The 10,820-nt window shown below is 48.6% G+C and overlaps 1 protein-coding gene across 6 annotated transcripts; it reads right to left on the bottom strand.

Annotated features, from left to right (window-relative positions):
* Positions 1-181: 181 nt before the first annotated feature.
* On the bottom strand, positions 182-9,554 carry LOC148652727 (soluble calcium-activated nucleotidase 1-like). 6 transcript variants are annotated; one of them, XM_088599810.1, is made up of 4 exons: positions 9,366-9,554; positions 3,013-3,675; positions 1,762-1,965; positions 182-1,123 (listed from the first exon to the last, which is right to left on the bottom strand). In XM_088599810.1, the coding sequence occupies exons 2-4, from the start codon at positions 3,650-3,652 to the stop codon at positions 753-755; spliced, it is 1,215 nt and encodes a 404-aa protein (XP_088455936.1). In that variant the 5' UTR covers positions 3,653-3,675; positions 9,366-9,554; the 3' UTR covers positions 182-752. The 6 variants fall into 6 exon arrangements, with proteins under 6 accessions (XP_088455936.1, XP_088455934.1, XP_088455937.1 ...); XM_088599808.1 differs by lacking the exon at positions 9,366-9,554 and adding an exon at positions 9,156-9,313; XM_088599811.1 differs by lacking the exon at positions 9,366-9,554 and adding an exon at positions 9,185-9,310.
* Positions 9,555-10,820: the final 1,266 nt, after the last annotated feature.

The following is a 10,820-nucleotide window of genomic DNA, read 5'->3' as shown; positions in this document are numbered from 1 at the left end:
CCAAATCTTTCAGCGACAGAGCTGCACTAAGCCCTGCAGACGGCGACCAGCTACAGTCCTACAACTGGATTAGCAGGAGTTTCACTTCGACCCCCTTCCTGGAAATCACATGGGCCGCCCCGGATAGAAACGAAATTTCATCTCGGCGTTGAACAAAAAGAAAACGGGAACATCACGAGTGTTTATTGAAGATATTTTTTTTTTTACTGGGGAAAACAAAACTTTACAACTGATCCTCGAGGCGATGCAGAACTTTTGTTCACGTTTTTTTTTAAAAAACAAAACAAAAACAAAGATTAAAAACAATCCTAAAAAATAAAAATAAAACACGCCGACCTCAAGTAAGCAAACAGTGTCAGACCTGCAAGCGTCTTTCACGAACAGTAAATGTAAATGGATCTAGTCAGGTTTGAGGATACACTGTCATTTCTCTGCAGTGGTTGTTCTTGGCGTTTCAAGGTCCCTTAACGATAAACGTACAGCACATTTTGTTAAAGATGAGGTGACTGGCTTTTTAAACTCCTCTCCAGAAAGTCAGAAACTTGTCGAGGGTGAGGCTGCAGAGTTGTTGGGGAGAGGCCGGAGGGGGGGCCCGTTGTCACGGATACCGTGAGCCAAGCCTGGCGGACCAGGCCGAGACGCACAGTCAAGAGGAAACGCCGCACCGCCGCGGCCCATCTCTCAGAAAGGGCACTTATCTGCCCCCCCCTCGGAACGACTGTCAGAAAAACGACGCCTGACGCCTGAGCTCTCTAGATGAACTCCAGCCCCTCGTACTTCACGTCCCCGATCTTGGTCTCGGGCATCAGGATGCGCCCGTCCAGGGTGAACGCCAGGATGTAGGTGGCGATCTTGCCGGCGTCCTCCTCGGACTTGAGCGCCAGGACGATCTGGTCGTCGGTGTCGGGGACGAACTTGAAGGAGGAGAAGCCGTGCGTGGGGTCGAGCTGGCCCACCCGGCTGACCTGGATGTGGCGGAAGTCGGGCGAGCAGCTCAGGACCAGGTTGGTGCCGCGGCGCTCGTCCGCCTTCTCGTCGTAGCGCTCGGCGCTGGCGCGGCGCGGCAGGAAGAACCAGCGCTGCAGGGTGTCGCTCCACGCCGCCGACTCGTGGATGAGGTAGCCTGTACGGGCGGACAGACGGGAATTACAGATTTGTTCAAAAACCGGTCTTCGTACATAGTTTTTACTGCTCAAATGATTGTGCAGATCAGTAAATCGGGATCATGGGTGGCACTGTGTTACAGTGGTTAGCACTGCTTCAAGTTCTGACCTGAAGTACTATCTGTGAGGAGTTTGTATGTTCTCCCCGTGTTCAACAGGGTTTCCTCCAGGCGCTCCAGTTTCCCCCCCCAAAGTCCAAAAACATGCTGGGGGACTAATTTGCTTCTGGGAAAACTGGCCCTGGTGCAAGTATGCGTGTGTCTGTGGGCCATGGGATTGACTGGATTTGCTGGGATAGGCTCCAGCTCCCCAGTAACCCCCAAACTGGATAGATGGATGAATCCAATTTTTTCCAAAACCTTCCTATCAATATTGCATCATAGCGCTGTTACAGGGTCGGCACAAAAACTTGAAAAGAAGCTGGAAAAGGAGCTCTCTGTCTTCTGCATGATCCCCCCCCCCGTACCTAGAAACAGGTGCCCTTCTTGGGAATTCGGTTTTCCTTGCTCAGGAGGCAGAGACGCCTAAACAGTCGACCCTCAGTCCCGTCACGGAGATCACTCCCGCTCACCCCTCACTGCCCTTCCCCGGTCCTCACCTGGGGGGGTGATGCCCGCGGCGGCTCGCAGGGCGTTGTACTGGGGCACCCAGTTCTCGTGCTCCACATCCCCCTGGTACCCCACCACCTTCACCCACTGGGGGTTCTCGTTCACCACCTCCCCAGTGGTGGTGGTCCACTCCTTCCCCAGGCCCCCCACGTAGAGCCGCTCGTCCTTCACCGCCAGCCACTCCGCCTTGAACCCTGCGAGGGAGAGGCGACTGTCAGCATCCCACCGATTCGCCACGGCACCCCGAGTTCCCCAGCAGGGCGTTTAGAAGGACCAGTAGGCCTAAAAGTGAAATTGAAACCTCGGCTGTTGACCTTCGGCTCATCAGCCACTAGAGGGAGACAAAGAGCAAAATACTGTGTGCGCTTCAAAACGTGATCGCAAAGAACCTCCTGACACCTGGATAAGAAGGCTCCACAGACGAAATGTTGTGTCTCTTCTTTTCCTTTCAGCAAGCAATAAACCTTTACCTGTTCCTTTGCAGCAGAGAACCTCGGTCAAGGGATGGTTACCAAAAGCCATATCACTCTGCAACACACAGCTGGCAGCACACTGAAGCTAAGCAGGTGTGAGCCTGGTCAGTACCTGGATGGGAGACCTCCTGGGAAAGCTCAGGTTGCTGCTGGAAGAGGTGATAGTGGGGCCAGTAGGGGGGCGCTACCCTCAGAAGTCTGCATGGGTCTTGTTCCCCCCAGTATGGTGATGGGGACACTATACTGTAAAAAGGCGCCATCCTTCGGATGAGAAGAAAAACCGAGGTCCCGACTCTCTATGGTTATTAAAAATTCCAGGGCATTTTCCAAAAATAGTAGGGGTGTTACCCCAGCACCCTGGCCAAATTTGCCCCTGTCCTTTACCAATCATGGCCTCCTAATAATCCCCCTCTCTGAACTGGCTTCATCACTCTGTTCTCCTCCCCACTGAGAGCTGGCGTGTGGGGAGCGGACTGGTGCATCATCCAGGTGAAGCTACACTCTGGTGGTGGTAGTGTGGGGGAGTCCCCATTACCAGTAAAGCGCTATATATATAAGTAAAGTGTAGTGTCCAGAAAAGCGCGTTCATTAAATAATAATTAAATAATGTAAATATTAAACTATTATAAATAATTACATTATTATTAAAATACATTTCAAGCAATGATTTCATCCATAAATAGCACCTGGCTGAAACTCACAAGGATCACCAGTTTACAGCCTGCAGAAGTCCAGACGGCGTGCCCAGGCTGAGGAGGTGGCACGAACCTTTAGAGACGGAGCCATCGCCATCGGGGAGGATGACCCAGGGCACGGCCCTGTTGCCCGTGATGCGGTACACCACGCCAGTGCGGTCGTCCACGCTGTACAGCTGCCCGTTGAACGCCACCAGCTCCGACAGCTCCATGCCCCGGCCCTTCTCGGCCAGGTGCGTCTCCAGCACCGCGTCCTCCTTGTCCCACTCCACCCTCACCGAGTCCCCGCTCTCCGACACCAGCACGTGGCCCCGGCGCATGTAGCTGAACCAGGTCTGCTCCTTGGCGCTGCGCGAGTCCGTGTCCAGGTCGGCGATCACGCCCAGGCGGTACCGCACGCCCTGCGCCGTGCGCTCGGGCGGGCTCAGCGGGTACGTGTCGTTGTACCTCCCGCCCCCCGGCCGGCGGGCGCGCCAGCCCTCCGGCGGGGTGCGAGGGGCCGCGCCGGTGGCCCCCGCGGAGCGGTGCAGGTACAGCAGCAGGGCCAGGGTGAAGGCCAGGGCCACAGCCACGATGGGCCTCCACTTGAGCCGGAAGCGGGGGTCCGTGGGGTTGGTCATGGAGGCCAGCACGGGGAGGGTGCCCACGGAGATGTGCAGAGAGTTCATAGACTCATTCCGCTCAGGCGAGCCATAGCCTGGGACAACGGGCATGGAGCAGGGAGCGGGAGAGAGCCCTGGGGGGGAGAGGGGGGAGAACAGGGACAAGGAGGGTCAGTGAACCGGACGTGGCCGCTTTTCCCCCAGCTCTAAAGATCGAGTCTAGGGAAGACAAAGGATTTCCTGTCATTTCCGTTTTGAACCTGCCTCTCAGAAAAAAAAAGTGCGATTAAGGTACCGCGCTGTCCGGGAGCTGAGCTTTCACGACACGCCTTTAAGTAAACAGGACTCCTGGGGCTACTTCCGGGCCGTGTTCAATGTTCAACCCTGGGAAGGTTTCACAATACTTCGCCCCCCAGCCTTTACCACACAAAAGCCGCCACGAGTTACTTCACTATGTGAACTGCAAAACGGCGCAGAGATCAGGACTGGGCCTTTAACACGCAACCTGAGAGCAGTCAGAACACATAAAAAGTCATTCAGCTCTGGAGGAAGTCACTGGCTTGTCTTCTACACACATTTCCAATTTCAGAAACAGTAAAAAAAAAATACAATTCAACATGAAACAATGAAGAATACACACTGAAGATTCTAGAGCAATATTTCGGAAATGCATTCTGATGTAACTGGAAGATTAAATTGTAGCCTCTGCGGGCAGGTGCCTCCTCGGTTCCACAGTGACAAAGCTGGGGCCGAGATTCAAAGATTACCCAGAGATTAAAGTCTCTAGATTGAGTTTTCACATCGGCAACAAAATGAATTAAGCGAGTACTTAAATAACCCTAAATGAACACTGCCCGTACCATCTTTTTCTGCAAAAAAAGACCTCACCTGACATAGTCCAGATCACAACGACGTTATGTTCAAGTGAGCAACAGCTGCAGCTGTAATAAAACCTGCAAAACAGGTCTTCTCTGTTTTCACTAAAATTAGAACCTTGCCAATCCTGAATGAACAAAAGACATTCTAAATTTCACAAAAAACTCACATAAAAATGTCTTTTAAACGAGTTAAAAGAACAATTTAATCTCCCCTCTACCAGCCATCACTACACTACTATTTGCACAGAAGAAAGCCTGGAAATGACACCACAAAAAAACACATTAGAAATTATCAGATGATTCTAATTACAATTCTAATTCAGCTCCAGGGCAGCACCAACCACAAAATCTACCACCGCCAACCACTTAAGCTGAAACAGTTCACACTGATTTTATACTTATGAAGGCTGTACAGAAATTCTCAATCTCACAACCCCAGAACACAAACCTTAGCGCTGAACTGCTTGGTTAACTTTTTCAATATAATAGCAACAGTTATTTAACAAACTTGTCAGAACTAAACGTGGAACTACGTTAAATGTTTGTATCCAACATTTTAATTCCCATCGGGATGAGATACAGCCAAACAATGCAGGAAAACAACTTAAAAAGGTTAAAGACCCAAAGGTCAGACTCTGCCCATATTACAGCACGGAGGAGCGGAATTCCCTTGACCCTAGTGAGAGCACATAGTGAAGAATCAGCACGTGGGGTCACCACAAGCCCCCCAGAGCCGCACTGTACCTTACCAACATGCCACAGGTGTCAGCCTCAGGTGCACCCTGGAGAGAGTGAAGACGTGGAGGGTGGGAGCGGCTCAGTATCTTGGATACAGCCAGGGAAGCAGGGAGGAAACAGGTAGAGCAGGAAGTGCTGGCAGAAAAGCACGTTGTGGGGGCAGGCACTCACTCCTGCAGTATGAGAGGTCAGGAGGCTGAGCCGACGCCAGGCTCAGCTCCCACAACTGCCCAGCAGCAGCACCAACATGACCGCCAACCAACACCAGGGACCAGCTAGCCTAAAGCACTGGATAAGATTTACACTTGGCCCGTAAGATTGAAAAATGGTGACCTATACACTGCCAAAATGTCTGAAGAAACCAGGAGTTGTATTGTAATCAATTAACAAATGAAATGCAAATTCACAATCTGTAGCGGCAGACGATTTCACCCACACTGGTCTTAAGTGCGGGTCTAGGAAGCACAAATAAAAATGATTCGTTATTACACACACATGGCGGGAACATTCACTTTAGACGCAGTCTGCTCTTAGTCTAACACTACTGCCTTTCTAATGCTTTGTGCTCAGGGCTGTGTGTGAATGCGAATTCATTGGTGTTCTGGACTCACAGCTGCACGTCTGTCTCTGGGAAATGGAGAGCTATGTTTAGAATGTATGTTTATTTTTATAGCCAGTTTTCTTTTCCTTCTGAACGGCCCGTGAACGATGACACAGGCTACAGACAGCCACCTCAGTCAGGCCCTGCTGGCGGCCCAGAGAGGTTACTTCAAGGCTGACTGGCAGTGGGGAAACAATGGCCTCTAAAAGCCAGATGAACTGGGCAGAACAGAGCCCGTTTCTAGGACCAGCTTCTTGACGCTGTGCTGGGAAACAACGCCTCTCTGAGACCTGCTCCGTGTCAGTGTGTGGAGCTCGTAGGCCCACTGCTCAATAGCCCTTTTCAACAGAGACCCCCGGGCAGACAGACCTCCTTTTTGGACTGGTGTGTCTGGGGAGGGCTGCTACCTTCAGTGAGCCTGTCAGCCCAGTCACTCTGCATCCTGCAGCAGGGAGCAGATCCTAACAGCACTCCAGAGGCTCCCGAGACAAAATACGAAGGTCTTGATGTGTGCAAATAAAAAACAAAATCAAATAACTTAAAAGTCCCACAGGCCACACAAAGAACACTTCAAAATTTTCTAGAGGCTATAGAGAGTACGAGGAGGCAGCCTTCTTGCTGCGCCCAGAAACTCTTGTTCCAGGAGGCTGTGAATCAATCAATAAGTTAATAGTTATTAAGGCAAGAGGTGGGTTTTTGTTGAAAGAAATATTCACACTGATACAATTAGGAACACGAGCAGAGTAAATGCTTTTCCTGCACTGCTCTTTAATTCCCACTTCCGGACTTCATATACGGTCTAGTATTCTGGGGGGCCACATACAAGGATTACAAATGATTAGAATGAAAGGAACGTTTATATCTCCTGGTGCGAAATTCCGCCCTTCCTCCCTGAAAGGGCTCAGAGCCTCAGTTGGTCTTGCTGCAGTTTACCCTGTGTGCTGCCAGGCACATTACAAAAATGCAGTGAAAAACTACAACACCGTGGAAAAAAAGAAAGGAAGATTCGGAAAACAGGCTGCCCTCCGAGCACAGAAACCGCCACTATGAAATTAAATAAGACAGACTGACAAAAACCTTGGTAGTAGTTGTTCATCTCCTGCATTGGTCTCTGATCTGCTAACCCAAAGAAGTATTTAGAGGGAACGTCCCCAGTTCACACACACTCCAACGACACTGGTGCTGCTTTTCAACATGCTCATCAAGAGGAATGAAACTGCTGCTGTACTCGATACCTTTCCACCTCTTTTTCTGTGAGCGTCGGACAGCCATCTCTCCTGACACACTCCCTCAGATCTGCTACACTCCTGGTTCTGAACACTCATGGACACAATCAGGTTTTTTATAGGGATAAGAAGGAATCCATGGGGTGAGAGGCTGCTATGAACTTTAACTACACAAAGATTAACTGCTTAACTAGGGTCCAAGGGGCAGTGTGTTACTGACACTGACACCTCTCACACACCGATTCCATTTCAGTTTTGCAAAGTCACGCTTAAAACAACTGTTGGCTTTCTTTTCCTCGGCATTAAACCGGTTCAAAACAAATACTAGAAGTTTTTTTTTCCCCCTACACATTAAATCCATAGAAGAGCAGTTTCGATGCATTTAAGCTGTAAACTTAGGACAAGGGCCACCCGCCCAGATACCAGAACACCACACACACGGCCCCACTTGTCATACAAGTCACAAGAAACCTTGTAACCACGGAAACGCAAACATCCATATTAGCGGAGCTCTTGATCCAGCCTGTATCATGCCGTCACTGCAATTCTGGTGTACGAAGTGTACCGTTTTTAGGAGTCCTGCCTATTACGCCATATGCTAATCCAGGAAACACAGCACCTAAAGCTGCATGGCAGGAAACGAGGATGGGGGAAGAGTTTCAGTGTTACACAGACCAGACCAATGGTCTTGCGTGACCCTGTAATCTGCACCCTCCCTCCCCTCACTGTTCCTTCCAGGGCTTTTTCAGTGGCTAGACATCTCAGCAAACACTGCAGGTCTTATTCACAGCCGCGCCGACGGCAGCAGTGTGGTTAAGAAGCCAAACGTGATACCAAGAAAAGTAAGAGATTTGATCATTTCCTTTCAAACACATGAATACGTTTTTAAAAGCTCAGGGGACTGCAAAAGGAAACCGAAGACGGTTTTGACAGAACAGTTGCTGGCCTAGTGTTTTGCCCCTTGTCATAATGAGAAAACAACAAAACCAGGTACTGAAGTATTCAATTAATATAATTTAGCAAAGCGAAAGCTGCCAGTTAACGTTTTTTATCTGGTAGGTTTGGGACTTTAACTTGCCCTTTTCTTTAAAACATTAAAATTAACAAAAACAATAGAAAGTTTTAAAAGCCTATAGGTACCAGTCCTGAAAAAAAACCTTACGTACATTTTCAATATACACCAACTCTACATAGTTAGACTGTGTCTAAAAGGCCTGCTGCCCTAGGACAGCTTTTTACTTAATTGTTATAACTTTAATTATTAAAGTGACGTTTTGTCAACCCCAAAACTGGGGCACAACTGTCTCGGTTTGATATTCATTTTGGCCATAAAAATACATTTGAAAGATTTTAAAATGTAATTGCTTTCAAATGGAGCACTTTTCTAAGACTTAGGTTTTACCTAAAATGGTTATGTAACTAACTGATCCTGTATCACCATGCGGGGAAATTGAGCAAACTTTAACCGCAGGCTAAGTCTGAAGGCGAGTCTAGAACATCACTCCCCCCCAAGGCTTTAATAACTGCAGGAATAATTAAGAAAATTAAATCCATGGGCTGTTTTGTACACTCCAGGACGATCATCACACAATGCAATTAACGAGGCACTCTGTCGTAAAGTCATCTAGGCTTAATTAAATGTAATAATACCTACAGTGTCGTTAAAACCACTTTTCTGAAGAAGTCTCCTTCGGTGCAAAAACTAAAGAAGCTCCCGTTGTACTACGCATAATAATGTTTAAAAAGTCAAATATTATTCTCCAGACATTTACCCTACAGATGCTCACTCATAGCGCCCCGGGAACAGATGTTGCTTTCATCAGAAACCGGACAACGCTCAGCTCAGCTCCTCCGAGCTTCAATACCACAGTTGGCTTCCTCGCCGCTTTATACCGCGGCCCTTGCGCAGCCCTGTAGTAGCTAATTTGTCTTCGCTTCATTTTAAGTACCGCACGCTGCAAATTCTAGGCAGGCAGATGCACCAAATTGCAGGATAATTAAAAAAAACAACAACACTCTGCACAGATGCTGCGTTCAGGAATTCGCCGATACAGTAGGTAGCCACTAATCGTCGCTCCATCTCCGACCGCGGTCGTTAAGAGCTGAGCTCAGCGGTGCCAGTTACCCAAAAATAAAACACAACCATGACAGTATTATACAGCGATACTTGCAGTGAGTTGCGATCCTCCGTAGGTCTCACCCAGTGAGTGGTGTGGGAGGGGGGGGGGGAGGAGAAAAAACGCGTTTATTCTGTCGTAGCCCGTCCCTGCTCCATCGCTTAGCTCACATTGCGTCTCACCGCAGAGAGCACTTCCGCTCCCTCTGAGACAGCTCCGCCTACCCAACACGCATTTTGCGCAACTTATGAGCCCGAGACTTACCTTCTCTGGGAGGGACAGCGATCGGTAAGATCTCCCTCACCCTTACGCTTTGTTGTTTACGTTCAAACAAGACGCACGAATGAATGACCACACGGAGAACTGCAAGATAAAAGAATAGACACACGATGGGCCGCTCTACTGCTTTTTCACTTGGACTCTGTGGCCCCGACAGAACTACGCAGTCGTCACTAGAGGGCGCCACAGAGAGCCTCAAGTTCTACATTTGTAACTAGCGCTCCCTATGTTTATAATATAGCGTCTGCGGCCGCTATTTTTTAAATTATAACGAGAGGGTTTTATTGGTGTTAGAATATAAGACAGGAAGCTCTTCAGTCCATCTAGCCATTTGGTGGTTAGGACTAAATTGATCCGAGGATCTCACCCAGCTGCTTCTTGATAGAAGAGGAGACACAAAAGTTCCATTTGCAAATGAAACCACTTTCAGGACTCCTAGACTAAAGCACAGGTCTCGGCTGGTGACGATGGTGGATCTCACTGGACCCAGGTCTAAATCCTTGGCTTTTGGAGACTGTTGCTGTGCCATTGTTGTGGACTGCCCTTCCTCAGACCATACGAGAAACAAATACTTTGACTCTCTTCCAATCCAAGCTCAAAATTCAACTTTTTACCGGGGCTTGATTGTCCAATGGCCTGTTCTCTCGGTATAAACCTGCTCTTGTGCCAAACCTTATGCTCTGTATGTCTTTTCTTTTATTGTGTATTGTACCTTTTATCACTGTGTACAGCATCCTCGGGTTTGGAAAGGTGCTTTATAAATAAAATATATTATTATTATTATCTCTTACTGTATCATACCTATCGTATATATAATGACACCCACTACCTCAGAAAGTGAAAGTACCCATACACGTGTAAAATGTGTATTATTAAAGTAAAATGCTCTAGAATATGCTATGTAAATTTTGTAAGCGCTTAGCACGGTTAGCACAACACACTCAATAAAATTAAGAATTAAGAAGGGCCAGCCTCACATATCTCCAGCATTGTAGTCATGCTTCGGGCCTGGGTTCAGATTCAGACCTGGAGTGCTATTTGGGTGGAGTTAGCATGTTCTTGTGTTCCGTGTTCACGGTTATCTCCAGGTGCTCCGCTTTCCTCCCACAGTCCGAAGACATGCTGGAAGGTTAAGTGGATTCCGGGAAAACTTGCCCAGGTGCAAGTGTGTGTTTGTGCCTGTCTACCCTGCGATGGACTGGCGTCCTGTCCAGGGTGTACCCTGCCTTGCACCCACTGCCTGCCAGGATGGGCCCCAGCTCCCTTGCAACTCAGGACCCTAAATTGGACAACGAGGTTAGAAAGTGAAAGGATGGATGGAGGGACGAATGGAATTAAGAATAGTTTCTGTCCAGTTCTGATGGCATTAGCCCGATTTTCTCATATATTCTGTAAAACCCACTCGGGTTCATAAAAACAAGTGAAAATGTGTATGGCACT

This window comes from Lepisosteus platostomus, chromosome 11 (assembly GCF_059453375.1).
Source record: "Lepisosteus platostomus isolate fLepPlt1 chromosome 11, fLepPlt1.hap1, whole genome shotgun sequence".
Taxonomy (NCBI): Eukaryota; Metazoa; Chordata; class Actinopteri; order Semionotiformes; family Lepisosteidae; genus Lepisosteus; species Lepisosteus platostomus.
The sequence above is the reverse complement of the archived record's forward strand: the minus strand, read 5'-3'. Positions and strand labels throughout refer to the sequence as shown.